The following is an 18831-nucleotide window of genomic DNA, read 5'->3' on the forward strand; positions in this document are numbered from 1 at the left end:
AACAAATTATAATACTTCATAAGACCAATAAAAAAAACATTTTTAGTGAATTGTTGGCCTTCTGGAAAGTATGTTCATTTACTGTATATGTACTCAATACTTGGTAGGGGCTCCTTTTGCTTTAATTACTGCCTCAATTCGGCGTGGCATGGAGGTGATCAGTTTGTGGCACTGCTGAGGTGGTATGGAAGCCCAGGTTTCTTTGACAGTGGCCTTCAGCTCATCTGCATTTTTTGGTCTCTTGTTTCTCATTTTCCTCTTGACAATACCCCATAGATTCTCTCTGGGGTTCAGGTCTGGTGAGTTTGCTGGCCAGTCAAGCACACCAACACCATGGTCATTTAACCAACTTTTGGTGCTTTTGGCAGTGTGGGCAGGTGCCAAATCCTGCTGGAAAATGAAATCAGCATCTTTAAAAAGCTGGTCAGCAGAAGGAAGCATGAAGTGCTCCAAAATTTCTTGGTAAACGGGTGCAGTGACTTTGGTTCTCAAAAAACACAATGGACCAACACCAGCAGATGACATTGCACCCCAAATCATCACAGACTGTGGAAACTTAACACTGGACTTCAAGCAACTTGGGCTATGAGCTTCTCCACCCTTCCTCCAGACTCTAGGACCTTGGTTTCCAAATGAAATACAAAACTTGCTCTCATCTGAAAAGAGGACTTTGGACCACTGGGCAACAGTCCAGTTCTTCTTCTCCTTAGCCCAGGTAAGACACCTCTGATGTTGTCTGTGGTTCAGGAGTGGCTTAACAAGAGGAATACAACAACAAATTCCTTGACACGTCTGTGTGTGGTGGCTCTTGATGCCTTGACCCCAGCCTCAGTCCATTCCTTGTGAAGTTCACCCAAATTCTTGAATCGATTTTGCTTGACAATCCTCATAAGGCTGCGGTTCTCTCGGTTGGTTGTGCATCTTTTTCTTCTACACTTTTTTCTTCCACTCAACTTTCTGTTAACATGCTTGGATACAGCACTCTGTGAACAGCCAGCTTCTTTGGCAATGAATGTTTGTGGCTTACCCTCCTTGTGAAGGGTGTCAGTGATTGTCTTCTGGACAACTGTCAGATCAGCAGTCTTCCCCATGATTGTGTAGCCAAGTGAACCAAACTGAGAGACCATTTTGAAGGCTCAGGAAACTTTTGCAGGTGTTTTGAGTTGATTAGCTGATTGGCATGTCACCATATTCTAATTTGTTGAGAGAGTGAATTGGTGGGTTTTTGTTAAATGTGAGCCAAAATCATCACAATTAAAATAACCAAAGACTTAAACTACTTCAGTCTGTGTGCATTGAATTTATTTAATACACGAGTTTCACAATTTGAGTTGAATTACTGAAATAAATGAACTTTTCCACGACATTTATTTAGATGCACCTGTATATGAGATTTATTTTTTAGACCTGGACAAATTAGTTGGTTAAATTAATTTAGTGTGCAATGTAGATACATTTATTTTGTCATACAAAATATTTGGTACTATTTTACAATAAGGTTCAATTAATTGACATTAGTCAACATGAATTAACAATGAATAATATTTCTAAAGCATTTATTAATCTAAATATCAATTTCAACATTTACTAAAATACATATGAATGTATGTATAAAATGTACATGTTAATGTAATTTAATTATATAATTTAATTATATTTAATTAGAATGATAATTTAATTATATAATATAATTTAATGGACCTGAGCTAACATGAACCAACAATAGAACGGTCAAGTGACAAAAAAAACCAACAACAACCTGTAATGTATTGCTTATTGTTAGTTAATGCATTAACTAACATTGACAAATGGGACCTTATTGTAAAGTATTATCAAATATGTTTTACAATAAGATTCTTATCATTTTTGCCATGCTTCGGGTATTATTAGTAAATGTATATAAATATATGGTCACAAGACTAAATGGATGAGTCATTGGGAGAACGGGGTAAGGTGTGTCAGAGGGACACACCTTACCCAATTCTCCCTTATCTTGAACTATATATACATGTATATTAAATTCCTATATGGATCAACCTGTCCATAAGAGGTTCCTATTCCATAGAGGTCACTTCTTAAACCCACCATCCAATTCCCAGTGATTTCTTTAAAAAAAAATTAAAAAAACTTGATATGAATGCAAAACGTTGAATTTACTGCATCTATAAAATTTATACAATACTAAAATACAGTTCTACACAAGCCTCCTGTGCAGGAACACGGAATAAAACGCTATTTACATATTTATGGATTTAAATCGAAGGAATCAATACAGTATTCATTTAGCGTGTGAATGATTACACCCGCGAGCGCAGAACGCGCATGCGTCACTTTGACAGTACATATGACGTGATGACGCACTCCGGAGAACCAGGAAGTGCTGTGTCTTTGTTTTTGTCCGTCTGCAGTGTTCTCATTCTCCACTAGAACTGTGTTTATCGCGGGCCCAAATGGCGACGTTTATTTCTGTCCCGCTGAAGAAGTCATCGGAGGTCGACTTAGTAAAACCGTTGTCGAAATTTGTAACGTCCACGTATCCTCCCGGTGAGGAGCAGACGGAGTATCTCCGTGCCGTGGAAGAGCTCAATAAGCTGCGTAAAAGTGCTCTTGGGAGGCCGCTGGACAAACACGAGAGCTCGCTGGAAATCCTGCTGCGGTGAGAGCCTGACAGGACAACTTGATTACGAAGTTTCAATGGGTGTTTATTTCTGCTGCCTGTTAAATATTGACAGCTCTGTTTCGTGGTTTGTTATTTAATCTGTATGATTTAACGTTAACGTTACTAAAGTGCCGATTATTTTCTGTTAGCGGATAGCAGAAGATGTCTAAAGCGCAGGAAGCTAGCAAATTTAATCAATTTCTATGCCACAAACGTGCGACACCATGTCTCTATTTTATGTAATTTGTTTTATGTAGATTTGAAACTAGTTACTAACGTTAACTAGTTTCTTTAAGAGTTTCTTATCTGGTTCTGTTTGCTTCATAGAAATATAAAACGTGAACTGGAGGTGTTGCTCGTGCTAGTTGCCCTGTTTGTTGCTCAAATGAGTGTATTGAATTAGTATGTTTTATTGTTTAGAGTGCACATAATGCGTTTAGGGCGGTATGTATCTTAACGTTACGTCACTATATTTGGGCAGTTGAGATTCTGTTCTTCGGGGAAGTTAACATCCGTGCTACACCCCGGCTAATATATATCATACTCGCATATTAATTAAGAGGCTACAAAGAATTTTTGTAACTTTACTTTTAAAATTTGTCACACACTATGAGCATTTAAAATAAACTAGTAAACCCAAAATGGTGATTAAAATACGGGAAAACATAAAACGTTGAAAAGTTACAGCATCTAAACTTAGCATAAAATCTTCAAGTTTGTTACAAAAAAAGTCCATAAACGCAATGCGTCAACACCCATTTGTCAAACGTCACTCTGCTTCCTGGTTTTGCGTGACTCAGGTGTGTGTCGTTCAGATTGACCTCTTCAAACTTTCACTAAAGATTAATAGTACATCGTTCGACGCAAATAACAGAAATAAATAAGAAAATATGTCCCGAGTTGTTTATATTATATTCGCAAAGCAGTTTGGTCAGGTTTCGTCGACGCAGTTTTCACGTGATTCCGTTACGTCATGTATTTGCAGTGAGGGGGTGTATACAGGTGTGAGTGACGTATACGTTTTATTTTGGAAATAATTTATAACTGAGCTTTATTACTTTATCTGTAAACCAGCAGCTGATCTTTTGCTTTGAAAGAGTTGAGGAAATGGCTAGTTAATTTGTTAAACAAAATTAGATTTACTGCATCATGCTTTCAGCACTTCATTTGTCCCCTTTAATATCCATTGTTTTGGTCTTACTGAAATGTTTATTTGTATGAATTTTGAAATTGTTAGAATTGATCATTTACCTTCTATGATACCATAAGACTAACATCATTTTTAATATTGATAAAAGTAACAAAACGGTGTATTTTAATTCTGCTTAAAACTGTTGACTTTCATGTTAAGAAATAGGCCTTATTTTCACATTCAGCGCTTAGATTCTGCATTTCATTTGTGGTTTAATGTAGTTGAGTTAATGTAGCGACTGGGACTTGGTCCATCTGGAGAGTGAATGAGAAGTGTGTTGCTATAGGAATAAGCTTTTTGTTTGCTGCTTTGTAGCCATGCTCAATGGTCAAGATGAATGGCCTGCTTTGTAGGTCCTAGTTAGACTGGTGTTTGGTTTGTATGACGAAGAGCCCCTTGGGCACACCCATCAGCGGTATTCCCTCTCCAGTCTACAGTCTTGTTCTTTTTATAGTGCAGAGAGGCAAGAAATAGCAGATAGAAAACATATGGAGTAGAGGTGTGGGGAAATGCTCTTCTTTCCTTCCAGGGAGGAAGTGTTTTTGTGTCACTAGTTAGCTCTGTAACAATGAGGTTGAGTAACTTCAGTAATGACATTTGCTTCTTGTGTTCAGACTGACAGTCACATGAGAATGCTGTCATGGCTAAATTATGTCTTTATGGTTTACGTTCCATCTAAAGAAACTAAAGTGTTTTTCCTCACACTTCCCATTTTAACAGCTTTTCTCATTGTTTTTCTCTCTCCCCTTTAGATATTATGATCAGCTCTGTGCAATTGAACCCAAATTTCCTTTTACAGAGGTAACCTAAATAAATTTTCAGGTCACAGTGTAACATTAACCCATCATTTGTTTTATGACAATAATTGATTATAATAATACAGAGTAATTTGAGCATATTCATAAGTTTGTAAATAATACATAACTGTTTTTTTTTTTTTTTTTTTCAGTTATGTCTGACATTTACATGGAAAGATGCTTTTGATAAAGGATCTTTGTTTGGAGGCTCAGTCAAGCTTGGTGAGTTGATATGTGATTTTAAAACAACATCAGCATACGTCAATACAAACAAATACACCTAAGGTGAAATGAATTTATTTGTGTCGCATACTCTGTTACACATTAATACTTTCGATTGCACTACAAAAGTGCCCTATGGGTAAGTTGTTTTTAAGGCATTTATAGTCTTAGTAGATGCTTTATTGCAGATAGTTGTATATAGTATGTTTAAAATTTTTTTTAAATACCTTTGGAGTATGCATCAATAAATATATTTCTGTCATCCATATTCAAGGAAAATATGAATTAATTTGAAACAGAGCCAGGCACCTAATCCAGTAAAAATGAAGGGCAGCACATCTTGTTAACTAAGAAACTTACACCGTGAAACACATTTTTATTAAGTTTCCCTTTTATTTTTAATGTTTCTATATGAAGTTTGACATGATGAAAACAAATATCACTTTACTTTTTGTGTATCATTAACAGTGCCTAAAGAAATAAGTTGACAACTTATACAAGCTAGTCTGTCATTACTCATGCATAAAACTTACATGGTATGTGCATAACACTGTTCTAACACCAGTTTAACATAAATAGTTACCAAAAGTGAGTCTTCCAAATCTTCAGAAGTGTACGTTGGCTGATTTTTGTAGTCCCACAATGTTCTGGAATGTTCCAGAAAGCACTAGAATGTTCCAGAAACTTATTAGAATGTTCCCATCCTCGCAAAAACAAAATATATTTTTTTAAAAAGATTTACTTATCTGTACTTAACCAGTATTTCATAATTAACGATAGAAGTTCTAAAATTGACCATACCTAAATATTGATGCTGAATGCAAATAAATAGTTGTTAATAACTAGCACCACGGAATTACAAAAGCAAAATTTAGAGAATTTTAGTTTGCAAAATTTAGTTTGCACATAAATAATGTTATCTCCAGTAGTTCCATAACTTAATCACATGACTCATTGCATACTTTTATTACTTTCTACTACGTTACCACTTAATTCTCACCTTTTTTTTTTTAAATGTAGAGTGTCCTGATTTCGTTTACTTTGTTGGTACTTTTTTTGTGTGCTTTAGACCATATCATGTTTACAGATGCATGATAAATCCCTTTTTTATTCATGTCGAATTAAGATTTAATAATCAAAAATAGCAAAGTTACTTGATATTCATATATGGATAAAGTACTAAATACTTTATGCTGTTAATAGTAATGTTTTATAGTGCTTTTCTTATGCAATAAAAAAGTCAATTAATTTAAAAAGCTCAATAAAAAATGTGTTATAGAAAAGAATTAAGAAAATAGAAAAAAAAAAAAAACACAAACTGAAACATTGATTAATACATTGCGGTTCATACTGTTTGTGTGCTTCAGCATTGGCAAGTGTGGGCTATGAGAAGACGTGTGTGTTGTTTAATGTGGGTGCACTGGCCAGTCAGATTGCTTCTGAGCAGAATCTCGACAATGACGAGGGATTGAAGACCGCCGCCAAGTTCTACCAGGTTTGATTTTGACCTTTAGTCCTTCAACAAGACAGACAATCGAGATAAATAAAAATGTTTCAAGTATTTCCGGTCTCTTTCCAGCTGGCAAGTGGTGCATTTGCTCATATAAAGGATACAGTGCTCTCTGCATTGAATAGAGAGCCCACCATGGACATCTCCCCCGAGACGGTGGGCACGCTCAGTCAGATCATGCTCAGCCAGGCACAGGAGGTCTTCGTTCTCAAAGCCACTGCTGGTGCGTCTGTATTTATGTTTGTGCTTTTTTTGCTTGTAGTTGACACAGTTTTAATTGTCTCATGTTTCACTTCACAGATAAGATGAAGGACGCCATTGTCGCTAAACTTGCCAACCAGGCGGCAGATTACTATGGCGATGCTTTTAAGCAATGTCAATACAAAGAGAATTTGCCTAAGGTATGTGCAGCTTCCAGTACACATGACAGACACGTTAGTGGGGAAGCTGATCCACTAGGGGTCACTGTGCAGTCGAACTAGACACTGTTAAACATTAGGCAAAGATCCCCATGTACTGCATGCAGCAATCACTGTGGGTGTGACTGTCAAGAGATTTAAGTTTCCTTGATTCCCATTTGACTGCTAGACACCCCTCATACAGACACACACTCTCACAGCCTCCAGCCTTTTTCTTCTCCTATTGATCTGTGAGTGAACGCTGCATGAGCGTTGTGTGAGGATTTGGTTGGGGTTCGCTGAAGGATGCGTGCTGATTTGCTGTTCTGTTTTCTCTTCCTGCGCCCTGTGCTGTGTGTCTGTGCTCGTTTGTGGTTGCCCGTGGTGTTGGTTCGTGGTTGCCGTGGCGTTTGTGATTGCTGTGGTTGCCTCTCCCTGGTCAGTATTTTTATTTCCAGGAAGTGCTTCCTGTCCTCGCCGCCAAGCACTGTATGATGCAGGCCACCGCAGAGCTGCACCAGTCAGCCTTGGCCAATCAGAAGAAAAAATTCGGAGAGGAGATCGCTCGGCTGCAGGTGTGTTTGTTTGTGTGTGACAGACTGTTTATTTTTGGCTGGCCAGTTGCTTGTTTTATTTATTCGCTGTTGAGCTTCATTAATAGGGACGTTGACGTTCAGGTTTCTCATGCGTGTCTTGCAGCACGCCACAGAGCTGGTGAAGACCGCGGCTTCTCGATACGATGAGTATGTTAATGTAAAGGACATCTCAGATAAGATCAGTCGTGCCCTCACAGCTGCAAAGAAAGACAATGACTTCATTTACCATGACCGTGTGCCAGAGGTCAAAGACCTGGAGCACATTGGCAAAGCATCTTTGGTCAAAGCAACTGCAATTCAGACACCACTGAGCCAGAAGTTCTCAGGTCAGAACGATGCACACATGACAATCCTTTTGTTTGGATTTTTTTGGGATATTTCCTGTTTCTTACGTGGAAACATTCAACAAATTGCATTATTTTCTTTTTTGTTTGTGTTTAGATCTGTTTGAGAAGATGGTGCCGATGGCAGTGCAGCAGTCAGTGAGTGCAGCCAATTCCAGGAAGGCTGACACAGTCAACAGACTGATTGGCAGCATGAGGGAAGCAACGAATCTCTGCAACGGGTCAGTGTTGCTGCATATATTTCCTCTTACACGAGTCCATTAACATGTACAATGAGAGCTTTTACTGCTTTGCTTTTAATTGTCTTAAAGGGGTGGTTTACTGCTTTTTTTCTTTGCTTGATTGTGTTTATGGGGTGCAATATAACATGTCTTCGTGTTTCGTTTGTTAAAAAACGCCTTATTTTTCATATATTTCACCTTTATTGTAAGCCGCTTTCTCCTCTGTCATTTGAACGACCGGTTGACTTCCTGATTCTATGAAACCACTCCCTCAGAAACAGGCAAAGGGCTCAGATTGGTTAGTTGGGCCAGTGTGTTGTGATTGGCTAAACTGCGTACTAAACAGCGTTGGCTTGTGTTTACGTTCTTGATCAAATCGAAAAATTACGTCATAAAGTATACATGGAAAATACATTTACAAAATTAGTACATAATTACAAATTCCGGTCCAAAATGTTTGTACGCGTTTGTCAAAGACACACGAAATAGCATTTAACTAACTGGCTACTAAAGCCAGCGTTGGCATTTGTTTACGTCCTTGATAAAACTAAAACATTACGTCTGAAATTATACATGCAAATACATTTCAAATGATTAAATCTTACTTACAGGTTGTGGCCCAACAACTGTTGCCTCTGGTTTTAAAGTTGAAACTGCTCCATGTTTTAGTAATAGTTTCTGTGTGAATCTGGCATTGAACTCGTGTAGATTCTGGAAGCTGTCTTCTGTAAAATGCGCAGCACAGAGAGCTGAATGAATTACGATTGTAATTGTCAGGAACATAATCAAACATAAATTTTAACTATTGTTGAACGAACTACAGCATCCGTAGGAAGCCCAAACACAGAAGACCTGACAGCTGGGTGAAAATAACACCTTTTCGACGGCATGGCTACAGCTCTCCACTATAACTCTTCCTCTTCGACAAAGCCGCAGAACGTGGCCTTGCCCCCTTTTTTGCATGTTCCGGAGGGAGGGGTTTGATGGGTTTTTTACGTATGCAACCCGGGAAGTATCTCGTTGTAGTCACATAGGAGTCGTTTTTGTAGGCATTAAATTTCCTGATTTTTCAAAGACGATATCTCCGCTTACGTTGAACTTTCAGCGCCTCAACTTTGCAGATACTGTTCATGCACCAACATTACACACTATTTAAAATGAAAAAAGTGAAATCGCAGTAAACCACCCCTTTAAAGGGATAGTTCACCCAGAAATGAAAATTAATTACACACCCTCATGTCATTAATTACACACCTTCAAGTCATTCCAAACCCTTAAGACCTTTGTTCGTCTTCAGAACACAACTTAAGATATTTTGATGAAATCTGAGTTTTCTGACCCTCCATAGACAGCAACGGAACTACCACGTTCAAGGTCCAGAAATGTAAGGACATCATTAAAATAGTCCATGTGACATCAGTGGTTCAACTGTAATTTTATTAAGCTGAGAATACTTTTTGTGCGCAAAGAAAACAAAAGTAACGACTTTATTCAGCAATTCTTCTCTTCCGTTCAGTCTCCGCCACCATTCACGAGTACCACAACGCCTCTGCTTGTTATTTTTGTTTTCTTTGCACATAAAAAGTATTCTCATAGCTTCATAAAATTAAGGATGAACCACTGATGTCACATGGTATATTTTGCCAATGTCCTTACTACCTTTCTGGACCTTCAATGTGGTAGTTCCCTTGCTGTCTATGGAGGGTCAGAAAGCTCTCGGATTTTTATCAAATATCTTAATTTGTGTTTGGAATGACATGAGAGTGAGTAATTAATGACAGAATTTTAATTTTGGGGTGAACTATCCCTTTAAGGCATCAATCACAGATGTAGTAATGCACATAATACTTTTATTTAAACCTAGATATGCTGTCTAATTAATAACTTTTTGTTAATTGTATACCATGTGTAATTTATTCTAAGTTCGCCATGAAAATAGCCTTGATGCTGGCATGACGTTAAAAAGTGAATAAATAAATAAAATATGCTGTCTAAATGATCAATTTTATCAGTATTTTGGGTGGATAAATGAGTTTTGGTGGTAGTGATTGTTTGGTCGGTGCTGATTGGTAGGGTGTTGGCGTCTTTGAACCTGCCGGCCGCACTAGAAGATCTGTCAGGAGACTCAGTTCCTCAGTCCATCCTTGAGAAGAGCCGTGCTGTTGTTCAGCTGGGCGGCCTACAGAGCATCGAACAGCTTATTAAAGATCTCCCTGAACTACTGCAGAGGAACCGTGAGATCCTGGATGAGGTGATGCACACGTTCACCATCTGTTTCATGCCCTTTTATTAACCACAAGATCCAAATGTCTGAGATCGCTAGTAATCAGAGGTGTAATTTTACTTGATTACTTTACTTAAGTATTATTTTGGGGGATTTGTACTTTATTCAAGTACAATTTAAACTGGTTACTTGTACTTTTACTTGATTACATTTCTGGAGAAAAAAACAGCACTTTTTACTCCTTACAATTTTATTTCATCTTAAGTACGTTACATTTTAATTTTATCTTATGCACAATAAATATGGTAAACAGAAGTTCAAATGTGTGTTCTTGACGTGAGAACCAATGATCATTGTTTTAATGCATCAAGCACACACATTTCTACTTCATTTGTGACTTTCATCAGATAAATGTCAGGCTTCAAAAGTTCACCATCAAATCTGAGGAAGCATATTGAGGTAGCAAAGTTGCGTTTCCCCCCCCAAAAAAAGTTTATCCATTATTCTTTCTGTTTTGATAGAACCATTAGCTGTGTAATATATTGGCTGAATGCACAAGATTGAGTGCAAATAAATCAGTGATGAGAATTTAAATACAATTAATATTTTTGTGGGCATGTTTTTTTTTTTTTTTGTTACAAAGGTTACAAATCTCAAAAAAAAAAAAAAATTGTATGTTAAATAAATTGTAATTTATGTTTAGTGATGTTCTCACCAGGTAGTGGATAAGTTGTATTTATAATTGACACATTGACTTTCAATTAATATTTTTTTTTAAATCTTAATTTCATTATTTGCTCATTAATTAATTTAATTAGTTACAAATAATTATTTATCAATATTTGCTGAGAAAAAAACCTCAAAAATAAACAATTAAAAGTTTAATTATCCTTGGGTGGGGAATGTTGATCCTGGAGGGCCACTGTCCTGCAGAGTTTAGCTCCAACCCTGAAAAAAATGAACTACCTGTATTCTGAAGACCTTGATTAGCTTGTTCAGGTGTGTTTGATTATGGTTGCAGCTAAACTCTGCAGGGACACCGGCCCTCCATGTTCAACGTTCTCCATCCGTGTTTTAGACAGTGATGTTGAGTAGACAACACAAAAAAGTGGACTTTCAAAATGTTAATGTTGTATGTTTTAATTCTATGACTCTCCTCATTAATTCAAAACATTCTTGTATTCTGTCTGGAATATGTTTTAGCCTCTGTATCACATCTTGCTCTTCAAAGGAGTAGTTCACCCAAAAATGAAAATTCTCTCATTTTCTCACCCTCATGTCGTCCCAGATGTTTATGACTTTCTTTTTTCAGATGAACACAAGAAAAGATTTTTAATCTGTATGATGCAAGGGGACAGGACCACTTCAGAAACCACAAGTGCTATTTGTATTTTTTGTATTTATCGTTTCACTTAAGACGACACTGATTCGTTAACAGGGGTTGTATGAGTTACTGTCATATTCATTTTTGGACATCCCATACACGTGCATTATACAGAGATGACTTTTTTTCTAAAACTCTTAGTTTGTGTTCATCTGATAAATTAAAGTGATGTACAGTATATATACGATGGCATGAGAGTGGAAAGGACAGAGTTTCCTTTTAATCCCTTTCCCTGTATTTTGTGTGTGTGTGTGTGCGCATTTTTTGTGAGAAATGAGGACACAAATTTGTATAATGACAAGGGTATGACATAGGTATTACAAGGAGAAGGTGACTTTTCAAAACGCTTATAAATCACACAGAATGGAGTGTATTGAAAATCTGATATAGCACAAAGTTTCCTGTAAGGGGTAGGTTTAGGTGTAGGGTTGGTGTAGGTCAATAGCACATACAGTTTGTACAGTATAAAAACCATTACGCCTATGGGATGTCCCCACTTTTCACAAAAACAAACGTGTGTGTTCCACTGTGCTGCGTTTTAATTGTTGTTGTTGTTGTTGTTGCACTAGATGTATGTTTGACCTGTGCATTTTGTTTCGTTTTCTCCCTTTAACTAAACTTCTGTATATCTGTTAGAAAAAAAACACTCCTACTTTTTTAATACTTGAGTACAATTTAAAGTTGTACTTTTTTTACTTTTACTCAAGTATGTTTTTGGTCAGATACTTGTACTTTTAATTGAGACTTGTACTTGTACTTGTACTTTTAATTTAATTTGTACATTTTTCACTGAGTATCTGTACTTTCACTAAAATTTGAGTACTTTTTACACCTCTGCTAGTAATAATGCTTCTGTTTTTGCATTTTTCAAATTTTTCTTTCCAATTAATACTATGAATATGGCAATTTCAGTGTAAAAGATCCAAATACCCTCTTAGACTTCAATGGAAGGAAAATATCTAACCATCTATACAATGGCGATCACATCACATGATCATTTATATACACTTGTCTCGTAACCAAATAGCACAGAATCATAAACATTTCCTTTTCATCTTATGTCCTGATTTTTCAAAATACTAAAATGGTTTATTTCCAAATTTTAAATGGGGAAAATACTATCCAAACCTGCTGTGTATGACACCATCTGACTGTATGTACTTGCACTTCATGCCAGTTAGTATAATGAACAAACATTGTGTGTTGTTATTACAGTCCTTCAAGATGTTAGATGATGAGGAAGCAACAGACAATGAACTCCGAGGCAAATTCAATCAGCGCTGGAACAGAACTCCCTCTGGAGATCTGTATAAATCACTCAGAGCAGGTACGTACACACTTCCACTCACCATTTATGCATTTAGCAGATGCTTTTACCTAATGAGACTTACAGTGCATTCTAGGTAAACACATTATCAGTTTGTGTGTTTTCCCTGCTTATGACTTTTATGTTGCTAATGTCATGCTCTGCCAGTTGTGCTACCAGAACCCAACCCTCTATCTCTGTTTCTCCATGCAGAGGGAAATAATTTTCGCAATATACTGGACAAGGCAGTACAGGCTGATCAGGTGGTGAGAGAGCGTTACACTGCACATTGTGAGATGATTACTTTGCTCTGCAAGCCAGAGAATGAGCTCAGTGCCGCCATACCGTCTGCCAACCCTGCCAAGACTCTGCAGGGCAGTGAGGTGAGAGTGTTGTGAATGTTAACTAAAACGATCAAAAAATTAAAGGGGAAAAAAGAGATTAACAGATATTTAAAAATATAGAAATATTACAGGAAAACATTTACAGGGTTAGTTCACCCAAAAATGAAACTTCTGTCATTAACTACTCACCCTCATGTTGTTCCAAACCTGTAAGACCTTCGTTCATCTTCAGAACACAAATTAAGATATTTTTGATGAAACCTGAGAGCTCTCTGACCCTCCATAGACAGCAACTGAAATGTTCTCAGACCCAGAAACATAGTAAGGACATCGATAAAACACTCCATGTCACAGCAGTGGCTTAACTTCCAATTTTATGAAGCTCCGAGAATACTTTTTGTGCACAAAGAAAATAGAAACAACATAATTTATTCAACAATTCTTCTTCCAGAGTTACCGTCTTCCACCATTTTGGAGAGTACCACGATGTATGTGCACGCTTTCCCTGAACGTAAACAATGCTGATTACGTTCTGCGCGCACATGCGCTGTGGTACTCTCCAAAATGGCGGAAATTGTTATTTTTGTTTTCTTTGCGCACAAAGAGTATTCTCGTTGCTTTGCAAAATTGAAATTGAGCCACTGATGTCGCATGGACTGTTTTATCGATGTCCTTACATTTCAGGACATTTCAGTTCCGTTGCTGTCTATGCAGGGTCAGATTTCATCAAAAATATCTTAATTTGTGTTCCAAATATGAACAAAGGTCTTATGAGTTTGGAATGACTTGAGGGTGAGTAATTAATGACAGAATTTTCATTTTTGGGTCAACTAACCCTTTAAAGTAAATGAAAATTAGAAATGTTTCCTTGGGAGTTAACCAAAATATTAATTAGTTGATATACTAAAATTACTAACTGACACTAAAACTGAAATAAAAAATGTAATATAAATTTATAAGATGTATTAAAAATATTTAGAAATATAAAAAAATGAATAAAATGACAGAATAACTTAAACTTAAACTAAAATTAAATTGAAAACTTGAAAATATAAAAAGAAATATACATTTTTATGTAAAGCTAACTCAAAATATTAATACAAACTACAATAGTATTTAAATAACACTGGGTGAAAGATACTGACACGTTGACCCAGTTGTCTCTCAGACTAACCCTGACCAAACCCACATGCTATCCTTCAGTCTGGGATTGTCCTTTTCTGTGCAGGTGGTAAACGTGCTGAGAGCTCAGCTGGCACAGCAGGAAGAGGTGAAGAGGGAACGGGAAGTTCTGGAGGGAGAGGTGAAGTCGGTGACTTTTGATATGACAACAAAGTTCCTTACGGCACTGGCTCAAGATGGCGCCATTAACGAAGAGGCTCTGACCACCAATGAGCTGGACACACGTTACGGCTCTCACACACAACGTGTTCAGCAGAATTTACGCAGACAGGAGGAACTGCTGTCACAGATACAGGTGCACACAAAAACTCATGCATAAGCAACATCGCCAGTATTTCAGCAAAGAATTCCTAAGTGATAGTCACAGTATTCTAATCGGATTTTATCAGATAGATTTAAGCCGTAACAACAGCCCTGCAAAGGCTCAGTTATGAAATTGGATGCATCTGTCAACTTAAATTTAAATAACGGTTTTTTTTAGATAAATTTTGACACAATTGTTGCACAACTTAAGACAACTAAGGTATTTTTGTTTTAGTTTTTTCATTTTAAAAATGGCTTTTCTTCTTGTCTCAGGTGTCTCACCAGGAATTTTCTGCACTCAAGCAGTCCAACTCTGAGGCTAATAACAGAGAGGAGGTCTTGAAGAAACTCGCCTCAGCCCACGATAGCTACATAGAGATAAGCTCCAATATCAAAGAGGGCACTAAAGTAACTAACTTGTGCACTAATATTAGTTATGCACACATGCATAATCCATAAGATGTTCATAAGTCTCATTCTCTCCTCTTTCAGTTCTACAATGATCTGACAGAAATCCTGTTAAAGTTTCAAAATAAGTGCAGCGACATTGTCTTCGCTCGCAAAACTGAGAGGGATGAACTGCTCAAGTATGTAATTCAGTAGTGTGCACATATCAAACCATAATTGTTTCGGATGACTATGATTGTCTTACATTCTGATTTGACAGGGAGCTGCAGCAGAGCATTGCTCGTGAGCCGAGCGCTCCTTCATTCAGCGTCCCATCATACCAGTCCAACACTCCTGCTCCTGCCTCAGGAGGCCCGACCCCTGCGCCCAGGACTGTGTTTGTGAGTTTGCAGACTGATGACTTCTAAAGATAAAGTCCTTGACTGCAGGAAATAGTCTTATTTATATTTCTGTTCCAAACCCAGCAGCAGCCTCAGGCTAAACCCCAGCCGCCAGCGAGACCGCCACCCCCTAACGTCACTCCTCAGGCGGCCAGTACTTCAGCTCCAGTCAGTGCTCCAGTGGCTCCCAGCAGCACTAATCCCCCACCTGTTGCACCACCCTCACAGGCTCAAGGACCACCCTACCCCACTTATCAAGGCTACCCAGGGTAAATAAAGACCTTCACAAGTACCCATGTCCTCAAAGCTGTATGCATGTGACAGTCCATAGCTCAGTTCTGTAACCTAGTGAGGTAGTTGCCAAAAGGTGGGCAGCTTGATTATGCTGCCTTCAAATGGTGTGTTCACACCAAACGTGAATGTAATTATTCGCGCAAGTAGATTACATACAAAGTCAATGCAAAGATGCGAATAGAGACGAATTCGCCCCGGGTGATGCGAAATGCACGACGCGTTTGCTGCAAACGCGTGATATTCACCTCAATCGCGTCTTCTGTGCAAGTTCAAAAATTAACTCAAACACAAAATTTGCATGACGCATTCTCGCGCAAGCCAATCAGCGAAGAGCTTATTGACACACCCGGTTGAATCAAAAAATGGAAGAGCATTATTGTAGCCGTCTGTCATGATATAGGTCTGGAGCATAGAAAACAATTAAATTCAGTTGTAGTGGTAGTTGTATTTTATTAGCATGGCTACAGAGATGCTGTTATCAATGATAAAATTATAATAACATCAGTTTATATACAGTAGTAAAATGTAACACACACATTAATGCAGGATCAATAGCCTAACGTTACTCATCTTCCTCTGGATGCTGCTGTGGACCCACACACCTCGGCGTTTGGCTTTCCATCGTATTTAGGACAAAAAGTACCCGGATGACCTATTGGCTCAGGCTCACTGGGCACCCAATAGACACTTTACTATCCCATGATCCCACTTTTTGTTGAAGATGGCAATGCCAGAAAGCACTAATCCAAGGCCAATGTTGAGAAATTTTGATTGTAAATGTTTCATTTAAAATTTACCAAGCATATGAATTAACTAATTCTTAAATGGAACGAATTCCATTCCATGCCAGTGAAGATGGAACACACAAACAAGTTATGGTTACTGAATTAATCTGATTCTTTAATCAAAGTTAATCAATTAAAATGTGTGCCCTATTCAACCTAAAACGTAATTGTTATTTTGCTCCTCTCTCTCAGGTATTACCAGATGCCAGTGGCCTATAACCCCTATGCATACGGGCAGTTTAATATGCCGTACATGCCCTATCAAGCCCAGGGGCAGGCTGGATACCCCGGAGCCCCTCCTGCACAGCAGCCCTACCCCTATCCTCAACAACCACCACAGCAACAGCCCTACTACCCCCAACAGTAGAGCGCACCTCTCGCTACTACAGCCACACTCATTCCTGTAAACTAGCACTCCTCTTACTGCACTTAACTATTAACACTCACACTCGCTCTCTACTTAACATCTGGCTTTATCTAGGCGGGGTTTAGAACACAGGCCCCGTCTCCCTCTTTGTGGGTGGACTTTTAGGCCAAGGTTCACAAAGCAGGTGTGCTCGTCAAGGGAAGATCTGATCTCTGTCTCTCTCTTTCTCTCTGTTTTACCCTCTAGCCCAAAGTGAAGCTGCTGGCTGCCTGCCACTGCTTATATCTTATTTTTGTAATGAATACTGACATATAATCTCATGCAAGAGCTGTTGATTTCTTACCTTGATGATGATGATTTAATTGCTGGGAGAAAGACCATGGTTCTGTCTTACTGTAACCCTAGCTGTATCATTATACCTCCTTCTGTTCAGTCTACAATCATCGCTTAGGGAAAGGAACAGTTATACTGCTTGGAGAATGGATTTGTCACTAAAAATAATTCATTTTTGTGTTTCTATTGTTTTCATGTGATTAAAACCTGTCTGATATTAAAGATGGTCTTTTTATTCCCTCTCTATGCATGGTACTTTCAGCCTGTAGGCGTACTTTCAGCATTTTTGGTCATTGTCAATGACTCTCCGCATTGTTTTGCGTTCATTCAGTGCCAAATCCAACAGCTGAGCAGATTGAGTTCAGATTAATAGGCTGGGCTATGAACGTGGCTGCAAGTCTGACTGTCACCACACATGCATTCAAGTGTGTTTGTTCGATAATTATTCCCATGCTATTTTTGTCTTGAAAGAGCCATGCTGAACTGACTGTCTCCATGGATACAGATGGAAGAGGATGGGTTTTTATTTTCATGCGGATAGATGAATGTTTATCGAGGTATCAGAGTGTTTTGATTATGTAAGGATGTTTTCTTTAGGCCATAACACAAACTGTTCACATACGCTCGAGCTGTGCATTGTTGTTTTGACAAGTGTCATTTGCCTTCAACAGTGCATTTTAGGATAATGACGTAACTTTATTGTCACCTGATTAACTGCAAAAGCATATTGTGTGTGTGTAAAAGAGAATTCTTGACTGTAACTACAGTCAAAAGCTTTATGAGCTATAAATGACGTTTAAGACTGTCTAAAAGCATCACACACATATTATATAATGTAATTAACACCACTGGCATCAAGCCTCCTCAGCTGTTGGCTCTTACTGACAAGCGTTCAAATGCCCTTCATTTCCGGAAATAGTTTTGCATTACAATCTAGCTTGATAATAGGGCTGGGATTTGATAGATCTCCTGATTTGTATCAATTTTAAACGCTTTGGAATTTTGATTTGATTCACGCCCAGCTCATTAGGTCATATTTCAGTTATAATGTTCATTTTACTTGTACATGAAATAAAAATGTTCTTAGCTAATGTTTTAAATTATACAGGGTACCTTCCAACTTGATACGGATGTATAACACACGCAGTTCAATCGTTATTTGACAGCTGCAACCTCAGTGAATCAAGTGAAGTAAATTACATTTTTGTGTAAACTGTTACTAACAATGTGTCAAATTTTTATGAAATATTACAAATTAAAAACATGAACACTTTTTTTTAAATTCCATGGGAGCATATGAAGTTTGTGATTCATTGTAATGACCGGGGGCTGTTTCATAAAACAAGTTTACCAAACAAACCAGGCTTATTTCAGTTAGTCTGACTTATTTTTAACCAAATCAATTGACAATAAGTCAGGCTAACTGAAATAAACCTGGCTTATTTGGTAAATTTGTTTTATGAAACAGCTCCTCATTTGTTTTTGAAATGGGCAACACTGGTTTTCTATTATTGACGATAATCGTGATATTCAAATAATGAAGTATCATTATTGTGTTATTTAGGGGTGTCGCAGTATACTG

At 37.8% G+C, this 18831-nt stretch overlaps 1 protein-coding gene across 3 annotated transcripts; it reads left to right on the top strand.

Annotated features, from left to right (window-relative positions):
- Positions 1 to 2367: 2367 nt before the first annotated feature.
- On the top strand, positions 2368 to 17484 carry pdcd6ip (programmed cell death 6 interacting protein). Of its 3 annotated transcripts, none has more exons than XM_058754013.1 (18): positions 2368 to 2656; positions 4604 to 4652; positions 4801 to 4870; positions 6238 to 6365; positions 6450 to 6603; positions 6681 to 6781; positions 7222 to 7353; positions 7478 to 7700; positions 7816 to 7939; positions 10013 to 10190; positions 12763 to 12874; positions 13067 to 13236; positions 14426 to 14674; positions 14956 to 15090; positions 15175 to 15269; positions 15350 to 15470; positions 15558 to 15739; positions 16742 to 17484. In XM_058754013.1, exons 1-18 carry the CDS (start codon positions 2451 to 2453, stop codon positions 16914 to 16916), a joined length of 2604 nt encoding a protein of 867 aa, XP_058609996.1. In that variant the 5' UTR covers positions 2368 to 2450; the 3' UTR covers positions 16917 to 17484. The 3 variants fall into 3 exon arrangements, with proteins under 3 accessions (XP_058609996.1, XP_058609995.1, XP_058609997.1); XM_058754012.1 differs by having other exon boundaries at positions 2369 to 2656; positions 15555 to 15739; XM_058754014.1 differs by having other exon boundaries at positions 2369 to 2656; positions 7237 to 7353; positions 15555 to 15739.
- Positions 17485 to 18831: the final 1347 nt, after the last annotated feature.

The sequence above is a fragment of the Onychostoma macrolepis genome, chromosome 19 (assembly GCF_012432095.1).
Source record: "Onychostoma macrolepis isolate SWU-2019 chromosome 19, ASM1243209v1, whole genome shotgun sequence".
Taxonomy (NCBI): domain Eukaryota; kingdom Metazoa; phylum Chordata; class Actinopteri; order Cypriniformes; family Cyprinidae; genus Onychostoma; species Onychostoma macrolepis.

What these genes read in the sequence shown, in the direction of transcription:
- pdcd6ip (XM_058754012.1), top strand. Translation starts at nt 2,451, where the DNA reads ATGGCGACGTTTATTTCTGTCCCGCTGAAGAAGTCATCGGAGGTCGAC. An exon ending in ACTGAGCCAGAAGTTCTCAG is followed by an intron (nt 7,701 to 7,815) that starts GTCAGAACGATG and finishes GTTTGTGTTTAG; the next exon opens with ATCTGTTTGAGAAGATGGTG. An exon ending in ACTTATCAAGGCTACCCAGG is followed by an intron (nt 15,740 to 16,741) that starts GTAAATAAAGAC and finishes CCTCTCTCTCAG; the next exon opens with GTATTACCAGATGCCAGTGG.